The 27,227-nt window shown below is 29.7% G+C and overlaps 3 protein-coding genes and 1 pseudogene across 8 annotated transcripts; 3 read left to right on the top strand and 1 right to left on the bottom strand.

Moving 5' to 3' along the window:
• The first annotated feature begins 6,896 nt into the window (after positions 1-6,896).
• Positions 6,897-10,524, top strand: LOC149893181 (uncharacterized; annotated as a pseudogene). The gene is made up of 4 exons (XR_016449288.1): positions 6,897-7,153; positions 7,265-7,553; positions 7,933-8,010; positions 8,274-10,524. The product of XR_016449288.1 is annotated as an uncharacterized LOC149893181 (transcript).
• A 2,636-nt stretch (positions 10,525-13,160) lies between these two features.
• LOC145187591 (opsin-3-like) lies at positions 13,161-15,187 on the top strand. Its single transcript, XM_090076861.1, has 3 exons — positions 13,161-13,349; positions 13,446-13,495; positions 13,763-15,187. Exon 3 carries the CDS (start codon positions 13,773-13,775, stop codon positions 14,694-14,696), a length of 924 nt encoding a protein of 307 aa, XP_089932987.1. The 5' UTR covers positions 13,161-13,349; positions 13,446-13,495; positions 13,763-13,772; the 3' UTR covers positions 14,697-15,187.
• A 225-nt stretch (positions 15,188-15,412) lies between these two features.
• LOC145188117 (cilia- and flagella-associated protein 161-like) lies at positions 15,413-24,084 on the bottom strand. Of its 4 annotated transcripts, none has more exons than XM_090076863.1 (8): positions 23,954-24,084; positions 23,511-23,600; positions 23,199-23,392; positions 23,029-23,116; positions 20,176-20,276; positions 18,883-18,940; positions 18,678-18,751; positions 15,413-15,624 (listed from the first exon to the last, which is right to left on the bottom strand). In XM_090076863.1, the coding sequence occupies exons 1-8, from the start codon at positions 24,020-24,022 to the stop codon at positions 15,498-15,500; spliced, it is 801 nt and encodes a 266-aa protein (XP_089932989.1). In that variant the 5' UTR covers positions 24,023-24,084; the 3' UTR covers positions 15,413-15,497. The 4 variants fall into 4 exon arrangements, with proteins under 4 accessions (XP_089932989.1, XP_089932991.1, XP_089932990.1 ...); XM_090076865.1 differs by having other exon boundaries at positions 15,413-15,615; XM_090076864.1 differs by having other exon boundaries at positions 23,035-23,116.
• Positions 24,085-24,325: 241 nt separating this feature from the next.
• LOC149893180 (uncharacterized) lies at positions 24,326-26,613 on the top strand. Of its 2 annotated transcripts, none has more exons than XM_090076871.1 (3): positions 24,326-24,779; positions 24,998-25,271; positions 25,415-26,613. In XM_090076871.1, the coding sequence occupies exon 3, from the start codon at positions 25,435-25,437 to the stop codon at positions 25,921-25,923; it is 489 nt and encodes a 162-aa protein (XP_089932997.1). In that variant the 5' UTR covers positions 24,326-24,779; positions 24,998-25,271; positions 25,415-25,434; the 3' UTR covers positions 25,924-26,613. The 2 variants fall into 2 exon arrangements, with proteins under 2 accessions (XP_089932997.1, XP_089932998.1); XM_090076872.1 differs by having other exon boundaries at positions 24,328-24,779.
• The last annotated feature ends 614 nt before the right edge of the window (positions 26,614-27,227 follow it).

Genomic DNA, 27,227 nt, shown 5'->3' with positions numbered 1-27,227 from the left:
ATGGCTGGATAAGATATAAATTATTTGAAAAATGGTTTGTTCATTTCTTACAAGCTATGCAGCCACAAGCAAGAAACCTACCAGTTCTTATTTTTTAATGAGCATACAAGAAATCTATATGCTATTAAAAAAGCTAGCCACTCAAGTATGTTTATTTTATCACTACTATCCCATTGCACACACAAATTTTAACCACTTTATGTTTAGTTCTTTAAAACCCTCAATATATTCTATGATCAAGAAGTTGATACTTGGATCTGCCACCATTTTTGCCGTTCGTTTTGTAACTGAACTAGATATTAGTAAACTATTTTGGATCTATGGCAAAAAGCTCAAATTTTTAAAATTGTTAGTCAGTGTTCAAAAATAACGGAATCTACCCATTTGATAGAAATGTGTTTATTTAAAAAAATTTTGCTACAGCTCAAGCTACTGACACCGATACGTAATGTCAACAACTTCCAAACCAAACATTGAGTCTGATATATATACTGCACCCAACAAATCTTTAGCTTCTCCTAAAGAATTAGAACCCATCAATTTGGCCTCACACACGTGATGCTATCGTAATACCGGAAGGTAATTAAATTTAAGTTATAGTAAATATAATTGTTAAATATTATTATATTATAGCTTATAAAAATTGTTAAATACTAATAAATTATAGTAAATATGATTGTTAAACATAGTTATTCATACATTACCGGGAACTATTTTATCAATCAAGCAAATTCACTGAATGATAACTTGTTCATTGTTTTTTTACTAACCTCATAGAGGTTTCCAAAAAAGGTACAAAGTTGAACTATACTTTTTATAATTTTGGTGTTGCTAAGTTTAGTTTATTTGTTGCTCTTTTTTAAATATTTTTTGTTCATTGATATCAAACTTATCATCTATACTGTGGGAATCATTCGGATCACTACCTGGACTTGAGTTTAAGAACATGCTGCAAACATTAGGTAAATAAAGGAGGTTAAATCATGCAGAATTTATTACTTTATCACCATATAAGCTTCAGCTATAAGAATCTTTAACTTTTAAATAGACGGTAACTAAATTGTCAATGAAAATAAATCTACGCATCCAGATGTATCAAATGTATCTGTGACTGAACCTGGTTCTGAGTATGTGATTGATAAACAACTCTGTACGTTGTGTTAATACCCCTATGACGATTCGTGTGATCTTTATTTAAAGGTTAACTGGGGAAAATATCCCTATTTTCAACTTCTCAAATAAAAAATTATTTTTAATGATTTTCTTATGAATGAACATTGTTTTACTTAAAAACTTCAAAAAAAAAGCTAAAAGGGTAAATGTAAATCTGGTGTAAATTTTCAAAATTGGTGCTATTTTCAAAATGTGTTTCTATAAAAAGTTATAAAATGGTGTATGCATAGAGATCATAGTCTAATCAATTATAAATTCTATGGGCATAGGCAAAAAACATCTTGTGAACGGAAGTGTTGTAATATTGATTTCTAAATGAAACTTTTTGCGCCAAATCAATTGTGACCAAAAACTTAAATCAAAAAGTATTGTTATTGCATATTTTAGCAAGATAAGTCAAGACTGAGCGACACAAGACAATTTCGGTCTTATCTTGACAAGGTTTGAAGCAATCAAGATCAACTTTTTAAAATCACAACTTAGTTAAGACTCTTCTTGTAATCGATTCTTAACAAGACTATTATTGTCAAAGCTTCTCATCTTAGAAGATCAGAGAAATTATGCAAGACATCTAAGCTCAGAATTTTCACTTTGTACTATGTGATAAGGAGAGATTTTAACAAAATTACGTTTTACGTTGCTATCATGAAAATAACAACTCTTAATTTACAATCATTATAAAGCAAAAGCTTTTAAATGATAGCGTACACATTACAACAAGAAATTTTAAGCAAATCTATGTTGTAGTGTTTTAGTATAGATAAATTAGCTTGTAAATAAAAAAACCAAGGAATAAATCAACAGTGTAAGCGTAAAATATATAAATGATACATAATCGTTTTTATTATGTGATCACCATTGTTTAACAAACCGATAGGGTTAGTTTTTATCAGTTTGTCAGTAAGAGAATCTTTCAAATGATTAAGGACAATTCCTGACATCGGTAACGTTCCCAAAACATTTTATCGTTGATGTTATCGAATTTAGTTCTTTTTAAACTAAAAAAAGTAGGATTTTTCTGTCTTTCAAATGTTCAATTGTTATCAGTAATTAAGAGACATTTTAATTGTTGGATAAACTTATTTCCAAAAATTGTCTACAAATATTACAAATAAAAAAGTAGAACTCTTAAAACTGACATTTTCTGAAGCATAACTAAAAGAACATGGCTAAAATTAATGCTAAAATTACCTATCAAGGTTCTCATTTGTCAGGCCTTTGAGCAGCCAAGTCCAATGAATAACCAGTCCTTTTTTGACAAAATCATTACTGATCTTTCTAAATACTTCGCTTTTGGAGAAATATTTTATACAATCCGTTTATTTTTAATTTACAAAAATGTGTAAAACATATTTGCTTTCAAAATAACTTTACGCTGAAAGTATGTTAACAGGGTCGACATTTGGTTGCCGATTTCGGCGATTCTGGTTATTCCGTAATGCTACCCTAGTAGCCAGGGCTGCGGAGTCGGTAAGCTGCTGTTCCGACTCCGACTCCTTGATTTTATCATGGACCGACTCCGACTCCGACTCCGACTCCGACTCCTTCATAAGTAACCAATTTGTAACAACAAATTTACTGTAGTAAAATGTTAACACTAACTATCTTATCACTTTGATACAAATAATCCAACTACTTAGTGCTTTAAACAATATTTATTAGAAAACAATTTCTGAACAAACAACTTTTCTGAACTCTTGTTATGCAATAAACTCTTATGCAGTCGCTAATAACATTATGAATTTGTTAAAATCATGTTTGAAATATTGTCAGCTGCAAAGAAAGAACTTGCTCTTCTTTAAGGTCATATTCTTTAAGAAACTTTTCTACTAAGACCTGGAGAAATTCACTGATGTGATTAGCTTTGGTGTCTTTTACTACCAATGTCTTGGTAATATCTTCATTTTTTTAAAAAAAAAAATTAGACATTGATTGCAAAATAGTTCACTCTGTTAAGAAACACAAGTCATCCCTTAAGAAATTCATTAAGTTCTTCTTTTTGTTTAACAGCTTCTTCAATCACTAATTTTCTAATACTCTCTCTCTCTCTCTCTCTCTCTCTCTCTCTCTCTCTCTCTCTCTCTCTCTCTCTCTCTCTCTCTCTCTCTCTCTCTCCAGAGAAACAAAGTTAATTGAATACTTACAGCCTTTCTAATGCAAAGTTAATTGAATACTTACAGTCTTTCTGTTTGTGGAGTAGCTCTTTGGTGCCTGGTAGTGGCACGCTTAGCTTAGCAACCAGACAATCTCTAATGGCCTTATTATAAAAGGACAAAAATAGACTTCGACAAAGCACTAATTGCAACAATTTTAATTACAACTATCAAAAATGAATTGTCTATAAAAAATGTTTGTCTTTCTAGACAATCATTTTAAAAACGGACACTAAATGAACAATCTCGATTTTTTAATGAGGTATAGAAGATCTATTTCATATATAATTTGGACTTATAACGAGTAATTAAATTTTCACTGCAGCATCGTTTCAAAAACTGAAAACGAGCACAAAATTAAAAATACAATTTTTCTAACAGAAGTTCATTTTTTAATTTTTTGTCCAGCGTGTGCTGTTGATTAAAAAGTTAATGTCTATTTAAAAACCTCAAAATGGACTATTTTGTGCTCAATTGAAGTTCATTAATTACTCAGTTCAGTTGTTTTTCAGTTCTCAGTGAATGTGCGTGAAAATTTATTTTTAAAATGCCCTCTCCAGTTTGGGATTTTTCTTAACATTCTATCCTCAGACTGTGAATCTGACTATGATTGGATCTAAATTTTGGAAAATCAACTATTTGTGGAAACATTATTGTCATATTCCGTCCTAAAATTTGTCACCACTTTAAATTTGTCACCATAAAAGTCATTTTTACCATGAAATAAAATTCAAATATAATGTATCGTATATTTTCTTTTTTGTTTCTAAGGGATTTTTTGGGTAATTTAGATTTTATTGGCAAAAATCAATATTTCTGGTTTTATGAAATCAAGTAAATTTAGACAAAATCATAGACACCAAATAGACAAAAAATTATGCTTTGTAGACTTATGAAGTGAAAATTATTTTTTAACTGAGCAATCTTAGGACACCATCAAAAATTTGATAGACACAACAAGGACAAAAAATTAAACATTTGTTGTGTCCATTACAACATACAGAATTGTCTATGTCTGTGTTGTAAGTCTATCCATAGACTAGTCTGGTTACTAGCTTAGCTTTCTACTAAGAATATGCAGCACACTGTCAGACAATTTAAGTCGGGAGTTAAGGCATCATAAAGTTATCTAGTTTAAGGGATGGTAGAGGAGAGCGCAAGGGAGGTGATTTATTATTCTCAGTGATAAGCAGCAAAATACCCTATTGCTTATCACTGTTTTAAATGCCTTAAAATAACATGTCAAATTCCTTGTCCTCCAGTTGTTGCAAACTACAATTCCCATTGTGACTGGATATCCTACAGCTTTCAGAGCATCCAGGGACTTGTAGATTTGTAACAACAAGAGGGCTAGAGTTTGATAATTGTGCTTTAGACTGGCAGGACATAAAATATTTTAATGAATAACATCCATAAAATCCTTATGAAAATTATGAAACTTTGATTTTTTTTAAACTGGATTTTTTTTAAACTGGAGTCGGAGTCGGAACAATTTTTCCGACTCCGACTCCAGCAAAAATGAGCTCCGACTCCGACTCCATCTTGCTCCAGCGATGATGAAGAAAATGTTGCAATGCAAAACCTACCAGAACAACTTGTGCAGTGATCAATTAAACATAATGTTTGACATAAAGCATTGACGGATTTATTGCATATTTTATCAAATTATCATTCTCTACCCAAAGACTCAAGAACACTTTTACAAACTAAAAGCTGCACAGGTGTTGTTGCCATAAAAGATATTTATGGGGGTGATGGTGAATATGTTTACATGGGTTTTGAAACAGAAATAGCTTGCTTGATGAAGCATGCCATAATATGCAGTAAAAATCAAAGTAATGATATCTACTTGTTATTCAATGTTGATGGATTGCCACTTTTCAAAAGTTCATCACAGTAATTCTGGCCTATATTATGCATAGTTAGTTATGAAGAACTAGTCTCTAGACCATTTCTTGTGTCGATTTTTTGTGGTGGAAGCAAACCTGCATCTGCAATTATTTCTTAATGATTTAGTGGTAGGATTGAAAAAAGTTAAGCAAGATGGTATTAAAGTGGATGGTATTCAATATAAGGTTATTGTGAAAGGATTTGTGTGTGATGCACCAGCATGTGCATTTATTAAGTGTACTTAAGGTCACACAGCATAATATGGTTGTGAAAGGTGCACTCAAACAGGGGTTAGAGTTGATCATAGAATTACTTTTCCTATTTTAAACGCAGAAAAACGCACTGATTCTTCATTCTCTAGCAAAAAACAAATACAAGATCACAAGAATGTTTCATCACCGTTACTTGAACTTGGCATTGGTGCAGTATCTCAAGTTCCTTTGGAATATATGCATTTGATTTGTCTTGGTTCTACACGCAGATTATTAATGCATCTTTTACATGGTAAACAAAATATTAAAATTAGTATGCAAACTGCAAATGCAATATCGTGTGAACTAATAAATATAGCCAAATATGTTACAATTGAATTTAGTTGTAAACCAAGAATTTTAAATAAAATTGGTTGTTGGAAAGCGATTGAATTTAGGACTTTTGTGCTATCTTGGACCTTTGGTTTTAAGAACTCATCTTTCACCACAACAATACCATCACTTCATGTTAATGCATGTTGCTGTGACAATTCTTTCAAGTAATTCAATGTTGAATACGTACTGTGATTATGCAGAAAATCTTTTAAAAGAGTTTGTTGAGCAGATGTCTGAACTATATGGTGATACTGCAGTTATATGCACTATACATAGTCTCATCCATGTTTGTGATGATGTTCGACAATTTGGCACACTAGATGAATACAGTGCTTTTCCTTTTAAAAAACGCTTTAGGCATTTTGAAAAAAATGATTAGAACTGGCAAACTTCCTTTAAGACAAATATGCAGGCGTTTATCTGAACTTGTTGAAAAGCCATTTGTGTTTTGCAGGCCTAGTTCTCAACAGCCAAAACTGTCTAAACAACATTCCAATGGACCAACGTTAGGTAATCAAGGCACACATTATATGCAAATTTTTTATGCAGGTTTTACATTTTGTCTAGATAGCTACAACAATTGTGCACTACTTACAGATGGAAAAATTATTGCTATTGATAACATAGTTGACACTAGCTACGATTATGTTATTATATGTCATAAATTTCCCAAACAAAAAAGTTTTTATTCCTATCCTTGTAAATCTTCACTATTTCAAGTGTACCATGTTATAAATTTGTCAGCTGAGTTTTTTATTATTCCAGCAACTAATATTTTAAAAAAGTGCATGCTTATACCAAGAGATAATTACTTTGTAGTTTTTCCGCTACTTTATGGGCATACAACTGGTCTTTAAAACATTACTTTATTATCCTTTGTATTCTAAATATTTATATGAATTAGTGTAAATTTGTTTTTTATTCATGATTTATTATCTACTTTTTCAATTTAAAGCAGTTATATATATTTTTATTTTTAATAGAATTATTTTATTCATGTTATTTATTTTCTAATCTAAAATCTAATTTTGTTTAACTTTATTTCTTATTTTCAACACACTTTTTTCAAGTTTAACTAATTTTTTTAAAGCTATTCGTACATAAACATGGACAATGAAAGTTTCAGCAGCAAAAAGTTTGTTATTGTTGCATTCAAAGATGAAAATGATAACAGAGGGTCAGGTTCAATGGAAGTTATACCATCTTGCTGGCTAATTGGAAGTGATTTGTGCTATTGGCCACCTAAATACACAAGTTTTTCTAGAATTACACATTTTATTGAAACATGTGCTAAATCTGAATTCAATTGGCCTAAGTATTCCATAAAGATACTTTCAAGTACAGGAAATGGTATTGTTTTAGTAAATAATACATACTTTGTAATGATTATTGTTACAGTTATATTTGACTATTACAGTGCACAAACATAAGCTTTGGTGTTTTATATTTACTTATTTGTAGACAACTTGAAGACTGCCAATGAGCTTGCAGAAAAACCTCTTTACACATCCAATGTAGAAACAGAGGACAGTGTTTTAGAAACAGACCATTTTACAAAAAAAAGAAAAACATTTCTTGAGACAGAAAGTGATGGTGATATTTCTGATATGTCTGCAGAAATATGTAGTTTTAGAAAAATCAAAAAAAAAATCTAAATCACCTTCAGTAGATGATCCAGTTCATATTTCTAAAACACACCACAGGTTCGATCTACCAACTGGTGAAAAAAAAGAAATTCCAACAAGATTTGGTAAGCATATTTTTTTCCTCAAGATTTCAACTGTCAACAAGGCTGCGAGAAACCACTATTAGATTTAAATGTAATGGAAGAACCAACAGTTGACAATTAACAGATATTATCGCAAAATTACGATTAACTGATAATTAGGAAGATTGAAAATTATATGAATATTTTGAAAATAGGGACAACAAATACTGCTTGTCAGCAGGCTGGAAAACAAGACTCTGATAAGTCCTTAGGTGTCCAAAATCTTAACCATGTTTTATGTTCTTAATCATGTTTAAAATAACTGCAAGAGAGCAATGCAGTTAATTTAAACATGATCCACTTTCTTTCTTTTTTCTTTTTTATTAAAGATGTTTTTTTATAAGTGTATATTTATTAATAGAATCACAAGTAGATTTTGCAGCTAATGAAGCAAAACTGACGCATTTTGATCAGCATGTTTTCATAAAGAGATTTGCGGGTAAGATTTGATTTTTTATTGGGGTTGTATAATAAAAGTTATTTTTTTAAAATCAGTTAACCCTAACTCTCTTAAGAGGACAACTCACTTTTTTTAATTTTTAAAATTTTCTTTAATTTAACATTTCAAAGTTAACTACAAAATAAAGTGTAGGTACTTTCAAAATGAACATAGTAGAATATAATAAATGAATAAATAAATAAGAATTATTCTTTTTAGTTGAATAATATTCTTAATATGAACTGTGTTTCTTATTTTTATAGCATTTGAAAAGTCATCCTTAGATCTTCTCAATGGTATCCGTTATGATATTAAAAAGATTAGAATTCATTTGGACAACATTGAGAATAAGCTGCAAAGTTTTAGAGAACCTGCTTTTGACCAAATCATGTTAGCAGCATCAACTACACTCCAAACACAATGGCATAATATTTTGCCTGTATTAAGTGACACAGACTTAGAAAATATAGAAATTATGATAGCGGAAAAAACTGTCAGTGAGTCTTTGGTGTGTAATGTATATTTTCAAATTTCTTACAGTCTTTTCATTATTTTTAGTTAGATTTTAATTAATGTGATAAATTATTTGTAGACAGTATTTATGATAGACATACATAATGATGTGATGCATTTTATGTTTACCAATCATCACTCTTAGATAATAAATTTTAATAGTGTACAGTATTATTGTAATAAAAGGGCAAGTTGTAAGTCAATGCTAGTTATAACTACAGGTATATGTGATATACAAGTTGCAGTTAGTCGAGTTTTATATGGATCTTGACTTGTATATTGCATAATATACTAAATATGCAAGTAAACTTAAATTTTCTTGTAGATACTTTTATTATTAATTTTGCCTCGTGCACCAAATCTTTTTGTCTTAAATATTTGACTGGTATGTAATGTTGATGAACATATATGTTCATCAACACTGCATACTACTGCATACCACTGCAATTTAATATAAGTTGGTATAGATTCTTTTAAACCATATTTATCTTCTTCCTGTATTGCATTTAGCAATCAAATTTTGTTTTATAGAAGAACTAATAAAATTGGTAATAATTATAATGATAATAATAATAATGATGATGATAATAATAATGATAATGGGGCTATTTCTGTTTGATAAGCTATCATCCTTTTATAATAAAAATTTTATAGGTATTTACAGAGACGATGGTTAGGCGGTTTTTGAAAATCTAAGTGGCCCAGAATTAGAAAGAGTCAAGAAAACAATTACAAAAATGTTTAAAGAATATGGATTAAACATTACCATTAAATGCAACCTTAAAGTCGTGAACTACCTAGATATTACTTTGAACTTAAACGATTCTACTTACCAACCCTATAGCAAGCCTGGGAATCAAATAAACTATATTCATAAGGAATCAAACCATCCTCCGAATATTATTAAGCAAATACCCATTTCATTGGAACGCAGATTATCAAGACTTTCATCCAGTAAGAAAATATTCGGCAAAGCAATTAAGTGTTATGAGGTGGCATTAAATAAAGCAGGATATATTTATAAATTAAAATATAATAACACTCCTGATCAGTGCCGGTTTTAGCACTACCAGCGCCCTGGGCGAGATTTCTACGGCGCCCCTAGCTCAATTGAACCCCATACAAAAAAAGGCTAAATTTCGCCCCTTTATATTCGGCGCCCTGGGCCATCGCCCAACCAGGCCCTACCCTAACGCCGCCACTGCTCCTGATAATACCAGAAAGAAATATAATCGAAAGCGTAACATATGGTTCAACCCACCATTTAGCAAAAATGTCATCACAAAAGTTGCCAAATCATTTCTTGATTTGGAAGACAAACATTTTCCATCTAAGTATATTTTGAACAAGATATTCAATAGAAACACTTTAAATGTCAGTTACAGCTGCATGCCGAATTTAAAATTTATAATAAACTGGCATAACCAAAATATTATCGACGATATTGAAGATCAAAATAAGAAATCCTGCAATTGTATCAACAGGTTGCATTGTCCTCTTAATCAACTTTGCTTAACAGAAAACATACTTTACAAAGCTGTTATTTCTTCCGACCTTCCGAAATATTTAGATAAAATATATATTGGAATAAGTGAACCACCTTTTAAATTACGTTATGCAAACCACATTAAGTCGTTTAATACTGTGAGATACAAAAACGACACCGAACTATCCAAGGAAGTGTGGCGCATAAAAGAAAAAAACGGAAAACCTTTTATTAAATGGAGTATTATTAGGAAATGCCAATCTTATCAACCAAGCACAAGAAGATGCGCTCTATGTTTAAATGAAAAAACTGAAATTGCCATCTATAGAGGCGCAAATTTATTAAATAAAAAGCAAGAGCTGGTACGCGAACGAATTGGATTCTGTCTTGCAACTTCTCGAGACTGGGAGGTCGTAGAAGTCGATCAGTCTCTAATCATACTGAGCCAATAATGTCTGATAATAGCAGCTTTGATGTTGTTAATTAAATTGATAAATAAAGTCTTATGAAAAAAATTTTTTTTTTTTTTATAGCGTTATCCCTAATTTAATAAATAATTTAAATAGATTTTAGCAATTTAAATATATATATATATATATATAATGTTAAATAGCTCTATAAAAAATATAAAACTGAAATTATTGAAGGGATATTAAATGAAAATACAATATTGGCGCAATTTTGCGGTCTATATGTAGCCAATATTGGCTATATATTGTTTTACAATATATACCCAATATTGTAAAACAATATTGGATATATATATATCAAAATGTGGACATTTTACATTGGCACAATATTTTCAGCAATATTTAGCCAATCTTGAAATAAATATTGCGCCAATATTGCGCCAATATTCCTTGTCAATAGGGTAGTGGTAACTAAAAGTTCGTTAATCTATAAGATTTTTTTAACTGCCATGTTATAGATAAATCTACAGAACATCGATTTGCATGATTTATTTGCATTATTGAAGTAAAAATTATTTAAAAGTAACAAAAGACGCCGAAAATACGCTGTAATAAAATATAGCAATATTATACCGGGAGAGTTTCAAGCCCAAGATTGTAGAGAAAACGAGAACAAATTCTTTTGTTATACAGAAGGGCTGTTCTAAAGGGTCGTTTCCTATTCTGACTAAAACAACGGCTATTCATATATATTGGCTGCTCTTGCTAGATCTACAAACAAATGCTGAATTTTTTAGGTTTAAAAATATTACGTAAACTCAGTCATAAGTATTCTTTGTGAAGTTTGTTAAAATTAACACTAATAGGAAACATATAGGGGAGAACGTACTAAATAGATTCATATATAATCGAGCCGTATCAACATGCAGTTGTTTATTATTATTGTTTGACGTTGCTTATGGGTAGCACTTGTATAAATTCTGTTTGCTGTTTAATGAGCCATAATTTTGTTGCTCGCTTAATTTGACAATTTTTTGTTAGCATGAGGTTTTTGTTGACATGAAGTAACTTTTGAGTTTCTGAGATTTACTGCTTTGGTAGCTACGATTTCTAACTGTATGTTATCGCAATTTACACTTAGAAGTAAAGAACTACTTGTTTTGTTAAGTGCCGTTTGTTAACAAATGTGTCACTTTAACAGTGTTTGCTAAAGTGAGTGCTGAATGAAAATGACCATCATTATTTCTGCATGTAATCTGTTTCTTTTATAGACTATAGTAAAGAGGGTGCAGTTGTGTGAGCATATGAAGCATACACAAGTGTAACAAACGATAGTAAACATTTTTTATGAATACTGTGAACTGTTAACGCGCTTTTTTCTTTTACAGCTGATTCATTTAATCATATAAATGCAAGATTTTGTCATATCAGTCGGTGCTTTTTATGTTTATCTGATTTTGCATGCTTTTCAGTACTTTTTTTTTTAGTAAAATTTCTTTTCCATTCTTTCTCTGATGTGTTGGTTGTGGTGAGTGTTTATTTGCTTTTGAGAAATTTTTGAGGTGATTTTTAGTGAATTATTCTAATTGTTTGGTAATGCAGATGCTTACCAGTCCACTTCATATTGTGGGGATTGTTTTCATGAAGTGTTATGTTTCATTTATACAAAATAAATGTTTCGCTTTATACAACTGTTTAGGAAAGAATTTATATTCACAACCACAAAGTAGATATAAATTACGTTTATCACCCCCGCTCCATTCAGTACATGGGTGGTCCATTCATGCCAGTATATTCATACCCAGTCTACTTCCTTTGATAAAGTTATTATTACTAAAAACATTACTTTGTATTAATTTGAGGAAATTTGTTTTACATATAATTACATTTTTTCTTGTTTTTTTCTCAATAAATTTCCATTCAGTACCGATTTCCCCTATTTAAAACTTTTCTTTTTTGAAAGCATATTTTTGCAATTTATTTTTGTTCTTTGTTTTTTGTTGTTTTTTTTTTTTCGGTTTTTTTTTAATTTTTTTAGACTCTTTTAAGTTTTTTATTTGTCTCTTTGATTTCACGTGTCTTTGTTTTTCTGTTTCTTTGATTTTATATTTTCAAAAAGAAATGTTTTTTTAATGAAGATGCGGGAACAACTTTTGAGATTGAGCGGGGTCTTTGAAAAATCTAAATTTCTAAATAGAACTATGTTTTCAAAAATTGTAAAACATTTCTAGTACTTCCAAAGACATACATACATCCATACATGCATGGATGCATGCATGCATGCATCCATGCATGCAAGCATACATACATACATACATACATACATACATACATACATACATACATACATACATACATACATACATACATACATACATACATACATACATACATACATACGTACGTACGTACGTACGTACGTACGTACGTACGTATGTACGTACGTACGTATGTATGTATGTATGTATGTATGTATGTATGTATGTATGTATGTATGTATGTATGTATGTATGTATGTATGTATGTATGTATGTATGTATGTATGTATGTATGTATGTATGTATGTATGTATGTATGTATGTATGTATGTATGTATGTATGTATGTATGTATGTATATGTATATAATTTTTTCCACTATTTTTGGCTATTAAAAAAAAAGTATTGCGTCATAAAAAATAGACTCTTAATCAGGGCTCCCCACGCAACTGAAGCTTTTATAAACCAGTTTCTTTTTATTGCAGATTTGATCATCATTGTTTACGTGGAATAGAGAACGACTAATAAATTATTTTAGAAATATCCTTTGAGAGTTTTTCCTTTTGGAAAAACGAAGCAGATGGAACACACTGATATTTTGATGGTTTTTTTCGCTTCACTCAATACAACCATTCATATTGATCATAATTTATACTTAGTCAAATTATATAATGTAAGCCATTATATAATGTAAGAATGATATAAAAACACTACAAGCCATTACTTTAAAGTTTTCTTTAATCGCCGAATTTAAAACTTTTTTCTTCAGTTCCATTCAAGCACTCACTGATTTGTCACGTTATTAAAATTAGGAAGAAGGTAGGTTCCTGTTTAACGTTTATAATTTAAGATAAACTTCATGCCATTGTCTATTTTATGAATAGGTTCAATGTATTCTAAGATCAGATTCTAAGGTTAGATTCTAAAATCTCTTCAGATGGAAAGACTTTCCAAATTATAAAAATACGAAATTTTTTTTTTTTAAATTCAAACGATTGAATAATATTTACGTTTTCAAAGTTATTCATCCTGAGCACGATAGCACGATAGCATGCTTTCAATGTGCACTTTTTGTTTCATTTGTAGATTGGAAATAATGAATATTTACAATACAGTATCAGGAGCTTTTTTTTCTACAGTACTTGTTACCTCAATAATATTAAATATGACAGCGTGTTATATCATTTTGATCAAAGTGAAGAGAAAAGAACTTACGCATTTATTAATTATCAGCATATCTGTTACCAATTTACTAGAATCATTGCTCGGATTGATACCTCAAATTGTAATGTCAGCTGAATCTTTGTTTGAACGAACCAACTTGTGCATTACGAGCAGTTTTGCAGTGTTTGGTTTTGCTATAACAAATATAGCGCACCTATCTGTACTTTCTTTGATCAGAACTGTTGCTATAAAGTATCCCATTTTTTATTTTAAAAATTGCAAAAAGTTTTGGTGTAGAGCAGCGTTGATATCAGTTTGCTACGTATACGGTTTTACTTGGGCAACTTTTCCTCTAATAGGTTGGTCAAGCTATGAGTTAGATCTTGATAAGAAGCGGTGTTCGTTGGATTGGAGGCTGACAAGGTCAGATTCTTTATCGTATATTGTTGCGGTTTTTATCTTCTGTAACATTTTGCCTGGAATGCTTATAACATTAGCGCTATATGTCAGTGTAAGTGCAGTTGCTGACCGAAAATTATGTGAACTCCGATTGACTAAGAAGACGCGGTCCATAGACCTTTTAGAAAAAGATTATTTAAGAGTGTGTTCTTTATCTACCATAATGTTTTTCATAATTTGGACTCCCTATGCCATAGTGGGTATTCTATCATTATTTAAAATCGTTCCTCCTACGCTTTTGGTGATGATTGCCGCTATGTTCGCAAAGCTATCCACCATTTCCAATGTTCTTATAAATTGTTTTATTAACAAATCTTTTAAAAATCACTTGCTTAACTTACGGCTAATACGATTCTTTACATATCAAAGACCAGAATTTCCAAGAATTGATGTTTAAAGAGGAGTAAATCGAGGAACAATAAAAAAAAAAAAAAAAAAGAAAAAAAAAAAAACAACTTCGATATACATTAAGAGAAAAAGAACTTGTATAAGTAGATGAAAACTTGTATTAAAACTGTTGTTGGAGCACGATAACGGTTTTACTGTTTTACTTACTAAAAGGATTATTTACCATTTAATAGCGAAATCAAATCGAGAGAACTTTAAAACGCTTGATAAACGTTTTCTCTATAACAGAATCAATCAAAACCAAACGCTCTTTATTTAACATAGAAATTAAATGAGAAGTTTCTGCCCAGCGTGAAACGGAATAGAACAAAGATAGATTATGAAAGCGACTGCACGATGACAAGTTTATTTGATAAAATTGTTTGGTAGAATTTCAGCTGGAAAAAGCTTATTAAAACAACTATTTCGTTCATGAACAATATTTGGTGACTTTTTTAAGAAAAAGTTAAGATTTCAGTACGAAATAAAATTTATCTTATTGAATTAATGTTTTCTTTTTTTAAAAAACACCAAACCATTTCTAATTTGGATGGACGATTGTAAACGATTTTCTTTTAATAATATTTCTTTATGATTAATGTAAGTAAGGCGAATAAGTGTTTCGGCAACAAATCGCAAAAAAGTTTTATGACTCGAGGTCTAAATCATTCTGATTGAATTTCTCCATTAAACTGTCTGCACATGTTGATTAAAAATGTTCATTAATAAATAATAAATGATAATTTTATTTTTAGAATGTTAAATGAAAATAGCATAGATTAAAATCAATTTTAAAATATTTTTATAAAAGTCATTTCGAAGCATTCGCTCGGAAGGCAACAATGACCCAGTGGTTTTCAGGCTTTTCTGCTTTGTGCGAATCAAGAAACGTATGCGCAGCAACTTCGAGTTCCCGACCAAATGCAGTTCTAAAAGAACTAAAAAATTCAATACTGCTCTAGGAAGTTTTAACATTAAAAATGATTGTAAAATAAAAAATAACACGATTCGTTAGGTAATCTCCATTAACACAACTCCGTTTTATTGACAAAAATTAGAAAAGTGCTTTTGATAATATATGAGAAATCCGATCCATACATTCTAAAAATGTGATTTTTTAAAAACATAATGTGCACACTCATTCCAATTTTTATTGCTTGACATTTGCAATATTTTTTATAGCACAAGAAACCTTTTATCGCACAAATAAAACTTCGACTCAGCTCAGCTTGCGCTATCCTAAAACCTACTTCGAGCTACAAGATCATTCTATTTCACCTCATCCAGAAAACATAAGCCAGCCTATCCGAATTCCTTCATTTTTAGCACAAAGCTGTCAAAAGTAACAAATAAATTATAAGGATTTAAAACTTGCGCTTTCTCTGCCATTTTTAATACTGTACACACATAACGATGCCCTAGCAACACATAAATGGTGAGAATTGAAAGTAATAAGTTGTAAAATTGTAAAATTTCGTTTGCCGAACTTTAGATCCTGAATCGAAAAATCAAATCATAGAAATGGAAAAAAAGTAAATTCTTTGCATTTATTATTTTACTTTAAAAGTGATTTTTGAAAAAAAAAAAAAAAATTTGTAAAATATTCTCAGAGTAGAAAAAAAAAGCCTTCATTTTAGGGTCGTTTCCACATGGTAATTACCATGAATCGACACTTATCGTAGTTTTTCTAAATTCAACAGAAACTTTGCGACAAGAAATTATTTGTTTTTTATATTTGTATTTTATGTATGAACAACATGGCCATGCACTTCCATTTGAATACAAAGAATGCCACACCGACCAGGAAGGACAGGAAATAAGCAAACAAAATGTACGAGCAACTTTAAATGGAAAATAATATCAAAAATGGTTTTAAAAAGATCGGAATTTTTTCATTTGATACAACTAGCGTTGACTATACAAAAATTGTTCAAAGATTCGCTGTGCCAATTGCAATTGACATTCCATCTATTTATTCAAAGCAGACTCTTTCAAAATGTGACTTTATCAGCTTCTTCTCACAATCTTTATTGGATCATGTATTGATCAAAGTATTTTAGAACAGTTTAAAAAAAAGCTAACGATCACTTAGGTTGGAATGGCGATCTTGAATAACTGCAGCTGTATCATTATACCATCAGCTCTATATTTGAAAAAGTGCCTCATCTAAGACAACTAAAACCATAATTTCATCTGATGACGTACAACAGAATAATGAAAATTAATTACCAAGCTGTAATGTAGGAAATGTTCAAATGAAAGCCGTTGTGGAAATGTTGATTGTAATATTGTAGTGGTAACAGAACCAAAAGCAGTTTAGCTCAGTTTAAAAACAGCAATAGAAATCGTAAATCCAATTGAAAATGTTTGAAAATGTTTTAAAATGACCAAAGCAACCAGTCCAATTGTCCAAGCGCAAAATAAAATGTTTACCTTCGGTTCTGACATCTGAAACGTAGCAGCAAAATCAAAATCAAAATGTTACAAATGCATTCTTTCATTTGAAACCATGAGTACATTATAAATCAGACACAAAAGCAGATTTTAAGATACGATAAGTGACAACACTATATAGGATAATTGCGAAACACATACGATAAGACTAGAAAGCTTTCGTGTTTCAAATGTTTGATCAAAATTAGTACATAAATGATTTAAGTCTCAGGCTGAGAACAATTTTAAACAAACCCTTATAATACTACACTTGTGGTTGAAAAAACTCATTTTTAATGCTTTTTTACTTTTTTAGTTATTTAAAATATTGTAATAACTTTCGCCAAACTCACGGTAGATGTGGAAACGACCATATTAGCCTTTATCAGCTATATTTTCCCATAAAATATAATCAAAAGTGACGTCAAGTAAAACGCTGTAATCTGTTGAACCTGTTACAAGTTTACCACAAAAATCTATTTTTACCTGGATAATGACACGAAAAGTCTTTTTCCTCAGTACCCTCCATATCATTTCAAAATGATGAAATGAGCCATATTCTCTCCCTTTTTTAATTCCTCGACCAAAGATAAAATTTACATCTCGACCAATATCCTCGATGCAATAAGGAAACATATCTTGTGAGCTTAGTACCTGAATTGGCAGAACTTCTATGCAAATTAGTTTTAGAAACAAAACTTTACACTGTTTTTCCAATACTATCACATGGCTGCAATTATTTTGTGTCTGCTCTGAAATTTTATTTGTAACAATTATAAGATTTGGGACAATTATAAGATTTGGGATATTTATCATACTTTGGAGTTTCTTGTATTACCATGCATAACCATTAGAGAAGTAAGTATCTGTATATCTATATTGTTAATCAATCTTTTATACTTTTAATGATTGCTTTTTGAACTTTAAATACCATGGCTACACTTTGATTGGTGTCCTCTAAAACTTTTGAATGAAAATGAAAAGTGCATTGCAATATATGTTCTTTCATATAATAAACAAATATTTGTATTGTAAACTGACGAATGTTAATTGACTTTGCACATCTTGTAAAATAACGCAGTTCTTAGCAAAAATTCCGAAATTGATAGCAGTATTTTTTAGTTTTTTTTTTAAGAGTTTTTCGAATAATTTTACCAGAATTAAAAAGTATGGAAATGAACAATTAATTTCACTATTTTTTCAATTACCACACTTACGTAATCTAGTATATTTGCATTGTGTTAAGAATTTAAAAACCTACGAAGTTTTATGACTAAACTTACACTAAGCTTTTATCATTTATTTGAACTAAAAATAAATGATAAAAGCTTAGTGTAAGTTTAAAAAAGAACAAACTTCAAAACTTCATAAATTCTAAAAAACTTTAAACTCAACAAAATTATTTTGACGGAATTACTTTTGACAAGATTGTTATCTTGTTTAAAATCTTCTTAACTTTTTAAAATCAACAACAAAAAATTATTCTAAATAAATTTAAAATAAGCATGATTTTTAAACAAATTATTATAAAATTTATTTAAACACTTAAAAGACAAACCTCAAGGTATAATCTGATAATGTTGCCAATGCTTGGTTAGTATAGCAATGCTTTATAATGATCTTTTCATTAGCCTAGAAAAAAGAGCTTTCTAAAATAGAACTACAGTCTAAAAGTTTTTAACAATGTTCTTATGATGTTTTTAATACAAAACTAATGCAAAAATATGTTCATGTAAGTGAAAGTGTCAATTAAAAAAACTCACCAATATTGGGTATCCCTCTGTTTGTAATCTCTTTTGAGGATCAAGATGCAAAACTTGCCTATAATAGTAATAATACAGGTTTACTACAAATAATGTTTTTGATATATACATGGTAGAGTGATTTTATTATCTAATAGTAACAGTAATAATAATAATACTTTGCAAATAAAAAGCTTTTAGTATTGTTATACAAGTTTTTTTTATTTAAAATTAAAATGATTTTTAAATTTTTTTAGTAAAATAATTGTACAATTAAAATTAGAAAATTAATATTTTATAAACATTTTATTAAAGTTGATTGCTGATATAAAGAAAGTAGTTCAACTTTAAAACATTGTTAACCATGTACCAAACAGAAAGACATCCCAAAAATAGTGAGTGCAAAGTGCCTCTTGTTTTTGTTGTCCTTTGAGGAATACTAGCCCCAGCTCTGTCTTTTTAAATTATTGATTAAAATTACTAAAAAATTGCTCTCACTACAATAACAAAAAATTTAGAGCTAAAATGAACAACATACAGAAAATAAGAATTTGTTTAAAAAACAGAGAAAGGTGAACACAAAATCAGATGTTCATTTGTCAGGAAATTGAGAATAAACATTGTACATGAATGCCATTGTAGACATATTGGTCCTTTTTTTTTGTAATAAAAACCAGTTTTTTTACACCAGAAACAGCTCTGTACCTTTAAAGTAAAAACTGTGATTCATAACAATAGTTAGTGTGTGATCATTCATAACAATAGTTAGTGTGTTATCATTATGTCATCAAACTATTGTTAAAATATTAGCAATCAACAGTTGGTCAAATACTTTTTTGCATCAAATTGACACATAGATATAAAAATAACATTTGTAAACAGCTGTATTTTAAATAAATATTCAGAAGTTTATAATTACTGAAAAAGAAATCAATTTTAAACAATAAGGTAAAAATGAAAGTTTTACAGATGGCCAAAAATATTTTTAGTAAACAAGATCATTGTTAAACTACTTTGGGTTATAAAATACTTAGAGTTTCTGTTGTAGCTTAAAAAAAAAAAGGTACTTGATGTTAATTTTTTTAAGGTTAATTATTCTATCAATTTTAAATGAATAAAAAATATAATAAATAACAAAAATAAGATAAAACAATAAAATAAAAACAATAAACAGCATCAACAACATTTTTTTGTAAAAATAATCAAAATAACAATATTCACAAAAAAATAATCAAAATAACAGTATTAACAAAAAAAAAAAAAGTTATAAAAACAAGAACAAAATAAATTAAAACAACAACAAAATTAAAAAACCAGTTGCAGAGATAAGAAGGACTTGATGTCATGAAAACCTCTTGATATGGTGACCTTTTAGAGCATTTTATAAATGTCACTGGATTACTTGTTAACATGAGCTAAAGAAGAAAAAAAAAGTTAAGAGCTCAGTTATCTCTTTGATATTTGTGGTTAAATTGTTTTAATTTTAGAAAAAATCAAATAAGTTTCAACTTTAATCTCTTAAATTTAAATTTCCTTACAATAATGGAAAAAATTTGAACACAAAAGTTCAACAATAGTTCAGTAATACATGAACACATAAGATAACACACCAGGATTTGTAATGGTTTCAATAAACTCAAGGTTTGAGTTTATTGAAACCATTAATAAGTTATATTTATACATATGAAGACTACAGGTAAAGATCCAGTGTTCACTTTTTCTACTTTTGAAGAAATTGGACAATTGTGGATCTTCTCCTGCAGCCTTCATATTTGCAATGTTTTTTTTTTCTATAACATCAAATGAGGATATCTTGTCAAAACCTTTAATCTTTTATAGGCTATCAGGATAACATTTATCTCTACTCAGTCCAAGCGGAAAACTTTTGGTTATAAGAGGAAAAAATTCTTATTGACATACTTAGAGGCATATTCTTCCCACTTATTTCAAACAACTAATAAGGAAGTAATTTTGATCTTATTTTTATGACTGACCTACTTTTACTGACTTGATAGCATTTAAAGACATGTTTTAATAACAGGTGATAACTAAAAAATGTAATTAAGTTTGATAACATTCATTGTTAATATATAATATCAGTTTTTTCAACATGACCTTATTAAAGAATATTCAGTTCTTGTTTAAACAGGCTACATCATACTTTTATTATTTTAGGAAAAAGATGAACAATAACTAAACATGTCTAAGAGAGTAGATTTACAAGCAGATAGACAATAAATCTGAAAGCAAAATGTTTGGAGTAGATGATTATAAATGAAAGAAAATCCATGAAAGTACTATTTAAAGCATAATTGGATGTGCTGAGAACAACTTTAGCTATGAAAGAGCCCCTGGAAGTGATTAGATGACAAAAGTAATGGTCACAAGATCATTCAGCTTTTGAGAGTTATGCTTGACTATAAAGATGAAGTCTTGCTACACCAAACAGCTCAAAAATTTAAATGCACCTAACCATATATATATCCGAAACCTTTTTTCACTCTATCAAACAGCACAATTAGCAGCAATAACAACTTCTTCTCAAGCAATCTTTCTCAAAGTCCTTTCATATAAAAACATCCATTAGAAAATTAAAAAGAAGAAAAAAAATCCCTAAGTAGATCTAATATGCTAGAAAATCTGAAACAGAAGAAATCATGTAACAGTACTAGCCTCCTATAAAATCTGTAGCAGAAGGAACTCTGAGAAATATTTTGTCTAAACCTAATAGTCTGCCAAAATGTAAAGCAACCCACATAAAATATTTATCAAAAGAAAAATTTAATCTTGTTTTAACAGAGGATTACACAAGGGATTTTAGGAAACTACTTAAACATACTAAGTTTCTTGTACATCTTTTATTTACTGTCATTGAGTTGTAAAGTTACACTATGGAGATTTAAGTTTAATCACAATAAAAAGTTGAATTTATACAAAAACAATTAGTTCACTTAATGTGGTTTACTCATAAAGTTTTGGGTTAACTTTAGTAAAAATTAAAACTTTAAATAACAGACTGTTTAAAATGACAGTCTATTAAAACATGCACAATTTAAAAGATGGATTACCCTTACTTAAAACAAATACAGAAGAATGAATTTTTCTATTTAATAACTAATATATGGCAGGGAAATATTTGCTTTAATGATTGTGATTATTTTCCTCTATATAACAATAGTTTTTATAGGGAAAGATTTTTTCTAAATTTAAATACTTATTTACAAAAAATACCTAACAAAACTAGACATCTAGCTAATAACAGAGAAAAAAATGTTACAGGAAATGATTAAAGGTTGGCACAATTGAAATGATTGCTACAAAAAGTTGAAACTCCTTGCAAACTTTGGTTTAAGTATATAGAAAATTTTCTCAAATGAAATTGGATCATTCCAGCCTATGTGGTGATCTTTTTGGGGATACTTTGAAAAATCCTAACATTGAGGAATAAAAAAAGATACAATTTGTTTGAACTATCCTAACTTCTCTACTGAAATTCTAGGGCATCTAATTGTTTCATTTTTTTTTTTTTATGTTTAATAGTCTCAATTTTACATTAAGTGCAGCAAATTTCCTTGACTAAGTCATGCTTACACTTGCTGCAAGTTTTCTTTAGCTGTGAGTTTTTCTGATGATGATTTTTTCATCAAACTTTTCTCCTGTCATCTACAACATCTAAGTAATGTTTAACCATTCATAGAGAGTTCTCTTTCTGCAATCATATAAATTAGAAAACATTTGTGCTGTGAGTTTAGCATAATTTGCCTGGTAGTACAAAAAATCTTTTTACTCTTTTTCTTGTTTTGACATTTTGAGAAAAACTGATTGACATTTTGAACTATTTTTTTGAAATTTGTCAAAGGTTTCAGAACTTTTAGCTATTTTAACTTTTTATATTTTTTACTATGTAATTCTGTTTAACTTTATAGCCTAATGTTCTAACCTTAATTTTAAGTGTAATGTTCTAACCCTAACTATTTTTTTTATCTAATACTGAAAAAATTTCATTTATTCAATTTCCTATGAAATTTTTCTGTTTAATTAAACAACCTCCATCTATTTTAAGGTTAATTGCATATATAACAAATACAGTTACACAAACAAATATTCAAATAGCACGTGAAAAAGTTGTAAAATTTATAATGTACAAAGTCACATGCAAATACATACACTCACGTTTTTTAGATTTGGAACTGCACTTAAAACAAAATGTTGTCCATAACACAAACACTCCCCATTTTTATTTCTTCCATCATAACTAAAACAAAAATATTTTCAAAACACTTTAAGAAAAAATTTGATATTAAAACATTTAAAAACTTGTTTGAACAACTTTGTACCTTGACACAACAAATGCATTTCTTAGACATGACTCTAATATTGGTGATGCTGAAGCGCTGCATGTGACTATATCTGATTCCAGAAGCTGATTTTCAAACATACTTATGGAGAGATTTTGATTGGTGGATACATTATACAGACAAATAACATCACCAAATCTAACTGTTTGATCTTCATTTTGTGTAAGTTTAACCTACCATGATAGAATAAAGATATGTACAACAGATTTGTCTGTCAATGAGAGAGATCTATAGAAAGTAACTGTGCTCTTTGTCTATTTATAAATAAAAGCTTCAAACTATGGAACATACAGGCTGTAAAAACTTTGATGTTAAACTTCTTCTTTTGGAAACTAGTAATAGACCATTTTCTTTTTTATCCATGAAATCTTTTAATAATTCCTATATAAATACATTGTTATAAGATAAAATTTTGCTGCCTTAGTAACAAAAAAACTATTTACCTCATCTTATAATTACATTTTTCTTCTCTTATTTCTCTGATTGCAGGCAATCCTGTCATAAAAATCCAATGCTAATCTCTTTTAACAGTAATGAATATTTGTTCAGATTAAATATAAATTAATAGTAATTAAAATGTTACACTAGAAACCATAACTTAATTTTTGTAGGTAAATTTTATGAACTTTAATAATTATTTTTGATAATAACAACTTACTACACCACTTCCTTTTCCTCTGGCTTAAATGAAATAAAACTAATATAATACTGAAAATTTATTTTAGAAAAACTACCTCCTCCAAGCACAGATCTTCATTCCAGTTTCCAACTCTAACAGAAGAGTTGTATTTTCCAACACTCATTTTTTTTCAAGAGTTTAAGACCAATTAAACATTATGAAACTATTGTAGTAGCAATAGCAAAAATATCATATATATATATATAAATATATATATATATATATATATATATATATATATATATATATATATATATATATATATATATATATATATATATATATATATATATATATATATATATATATATATATATATATATATAAATTCATCGTTTCACAACGTTTGAAATTTAACTTGACATAATTTTTTAATTATTATAGAATACTGCTAGGAATTACCATTACTATTCATGACTTAATAGGATGAATTAATGCACATTAGTGCGCTTACATATTAATATTTTATGTTATAACTTTTCAAAAATTATTGTTGAGTTTTCCTTGGATACCATTATAAACGATAAGTTGTTACGGTTACACTCCATCGCTATTTTTATATATAACCATGGAACTATTATAAATCTAATAAAACAAATAAAATAACGAAAGATCTTTAAAAGAAGAAACAGGGAATATTTTGTTTTTTATCTTATTTTCTTATCGTATTAATATGCCAACATTTGTTTTTAAATATGAAATCGTAAAAAATCTGGATTTGCCCTTTCTTCAAACCTTTGGAGCAATCAAAACAATGACTCATATCAAGCCATCACCTTTTACTACATCAGAGAATATTTCCGGCTCAGGATGTTAGTCATTGGCACTCGACCTTTTGCTGAAAGACACACTGCCGATGCAATTGCCGACAAACTTGACAAGTAAGTTTTAATATTAATACAACTATGATAGTATTACAATATAGAATTTTATTTCTTACCGGGAAATATCATTATTTCTCGAAATTAGCATTTCTAGATCAATTAATTGTATCTCGAAACTATACTTCTTACCTAACGGGACATAATGAGTTATAACGAAAATGTTCACAAAGTTGTAAAATTTGTAACATGTACATTATTGTTTTTGATTTTTGCAGGTATGTTTCTGACATTCCTGGAAATGACGGCTTCAGTTCAGTGGTATGTGTTCATGATTTAGCTGCCAACATGAAGGCAGCTATTCCGAAGTGCACGTATGTTGATGATTCTCTCTTGTGTGCAGACCACCTTCTCAATCTGGTTGGGGAAAACACGATTAAGGAGACAAAGTCAGTTCAAACAATGAATCTCAAAGCTGCCATCATCAAAGCCACTGCATTGAGTTCCAAGTGTCACCGATCAAACTTGGCCGAGCAAAGGATTGAGAAGGAGGTAAAACTTAAAATTGTCTTAATGTTTTTAACCTTATTCAGTTTTAACTTGCTAATTTAACTTTATTTAAGTTACAATTAACTTTTAAATTTTCTTTCAGGTTTTTATAATTGGTTACCATTACTAATAACTTTTTTTTTTAGTTTTTCAGTGCAAATCTTTAATGGACGACAGTGATCTGAGCAGTCAAGAAAGGCCATCTCTAAAAGTCGTGAAGGTCATTGCCCCAGTCAAAACTCGTTGGAATTCCATTTACATGATGGTTGATAGCATTATGCAAATGTGCAAGATTTTGAGCTCTATTAGAGACAATCCTGGAAATGACATTGGTTGGAAACTTGCTAGGTCAGTGCCTACTGAAGAGGAATTTAACCTTTATGATGAGATTCTGCCAATTTTGAGAAGGATCTGTGACAACTCAGAAAGTCTTTCAGCTGGCAAAAAAGTGTGCATCCACAAGGTCTTTGCTCACATCTATGGCATCAATGTTCGGGCACAAGAACAGATTGACACTAAAACTCTGTCTCCAACTGCTGAAATGTTTTATGGAAAGTTGAAGAAAAATCTGGAAAGTATTTTCCAAATGGTGGCTCCAACAACACATTCTATGCCATGGCTAACCTCAACCCCTTGTACAAGGGTAAACCATTGAAAAAAACTTGGTGGTGGGTTTTTTGAAGCTGCTTATAATGCTTTGATTGTCAACTCTAATGCTCATCAACAGTGGCCTGCTTCAATCCAGGAAATGACCACAAATGTGCAGCAGCTCAAGGATGTCATGGCACTCGAAGATGACCCATGTTTTGACTTATTCAAAGATAAAGAGATGGCAATTGTTGGGCCTGAATGACCCCCTACCCAGTCATCAATTGTCAGTGAATGGGACATGTACACAGCTTCAGCATGAGTAAGTTGAAAAACTGCTTTACATCCAGCAAAACTACGATCGAGTGAAGATAAAAACCTACAAGCTCACTTCCACTGAAGAGGCCATTGCCGAAGAGGATACACCAAGGACATCTACTTCCTCATCTTTGCCTGAAGGGATTGTCCCACTAGTTGACCTTGGAGATGATTCTGAAGATGATGACCCTTTTGCTACACCTGCCACAGCTACACCTGGACCTTCCACATCAACTCCTACTGCCTAATTTGTTGACTTTACTTAATCTTTTTTTATGAAATAAATTACTATTTAACTTTTGATTAAATAAAATGGCAAAGTTCGTGTTTGTTTCATTTCTTTTTTCCTTAAAATCTTTTAAACTTTTGTTTAACTTATGGCTAAGTTACTAACTAAGTAATTTTAAATTACTAATTTATTGAAACAGTGCAATAAAAACTAAAAAGTTTTTTTTTACTTTTTTTGTGAGCAATATTGAAATTAAATAATGCATTTTTGTAACTTTTTATTGCACTGTTTCAATGGTCGAGTGGTCTGAGGCATGAGTCCCATAACCAAAAGGCTGTGAGATCGATTCCTGCCTCCTCCAAAGAAATAGTCCAAATCGCGAAACGTCATCGATTGTTTGTGAGAAAAGTGAAAAATTGAAAATCTGAATGGACTGGATCTCAATTGAGTGACGCAGTTTGAAGAAGTGTTACCAATTTGGCCTAAATGAGATGTTGATTGCCAATGATGACCCAAGATGGCCATTGAAACAATAAATGTACTATGTGTAATTTAAATAATGTATTTTTTTAAATTTTTATTACACTGTTTCAATGGTCAAGCGGTCTGAGGCATGAGTCCCGTTATCAGAGGGTCGTGAGTTCGATCCCGAACAATCTATGACGTTTCGCGATTTGACTATTTCTTTAACTTCATCACTTCTTCAAACTACGTCACATTGCAAAAGCAAACCATCCTCAAAGCAAATTATGACCATTTAAACATTTTTATTAATATTTTTTTCATTTCCTCGAAATGTTTCGGGAAAAAATGGTTTCAAGATA

The sequence above is a fragment of the Hydra viridissima genome, unplaced genomic scaffold (assembly GCF_058129835.1).
Source record: "Hydra viridissima isolate aposymbiotic clone 2 unplaced genomic scaffold, HvirCarnegie_v1 scaffold_1, whole genome shotgun sequence".
In the NCBI taxonomy this organism is placed as follows: domain Eukaryota; kingdom Metazoa; phylum Cnidaria; class Hydrozoa; order Anthoathecata; family Hydridae; genus Hydra; species Hydra viridissima.
This window is presented reverse-complemented; position numbering and strand designations above follow the sequence as displayed.

Coding starts and splice junctions, on each gene's coding strand:
- LOC145187591 (XM_090076861.1), top strand. CDS start 13,773: ATGAATATTTACAATACAGTATCAGGAGCTTTTTTTTCTACAGTACTT.
- LOC145188117 (XM_090076863.1), bottom strand. CDS start 24,022: ATGAGTGTTGGAAAATACAACTCTTCTGTTAGAGTTGGAAACTGGAAT. Junction 23,393..23,510: donor CATCAAAGTTTTTACAGCCT/GTATGTTCCATA, acceptor CTATCATGGTAG/GTTAAACTTACACAAAATGA. Junction 18,752..18,882: donor CAGAGGGATACCCAATATTG/GTGAGTTTTTTT, acceptor TCTTTTTTCTAG/GCTAATGAAAAGATCATTAT.
- LOC149893180 (XM_090076871.1), top strand. CDS start 25,435: ATGGACGACAGTGATCTGAGCAGTCAAGAAAGGCCATCTCTAAAAGTC.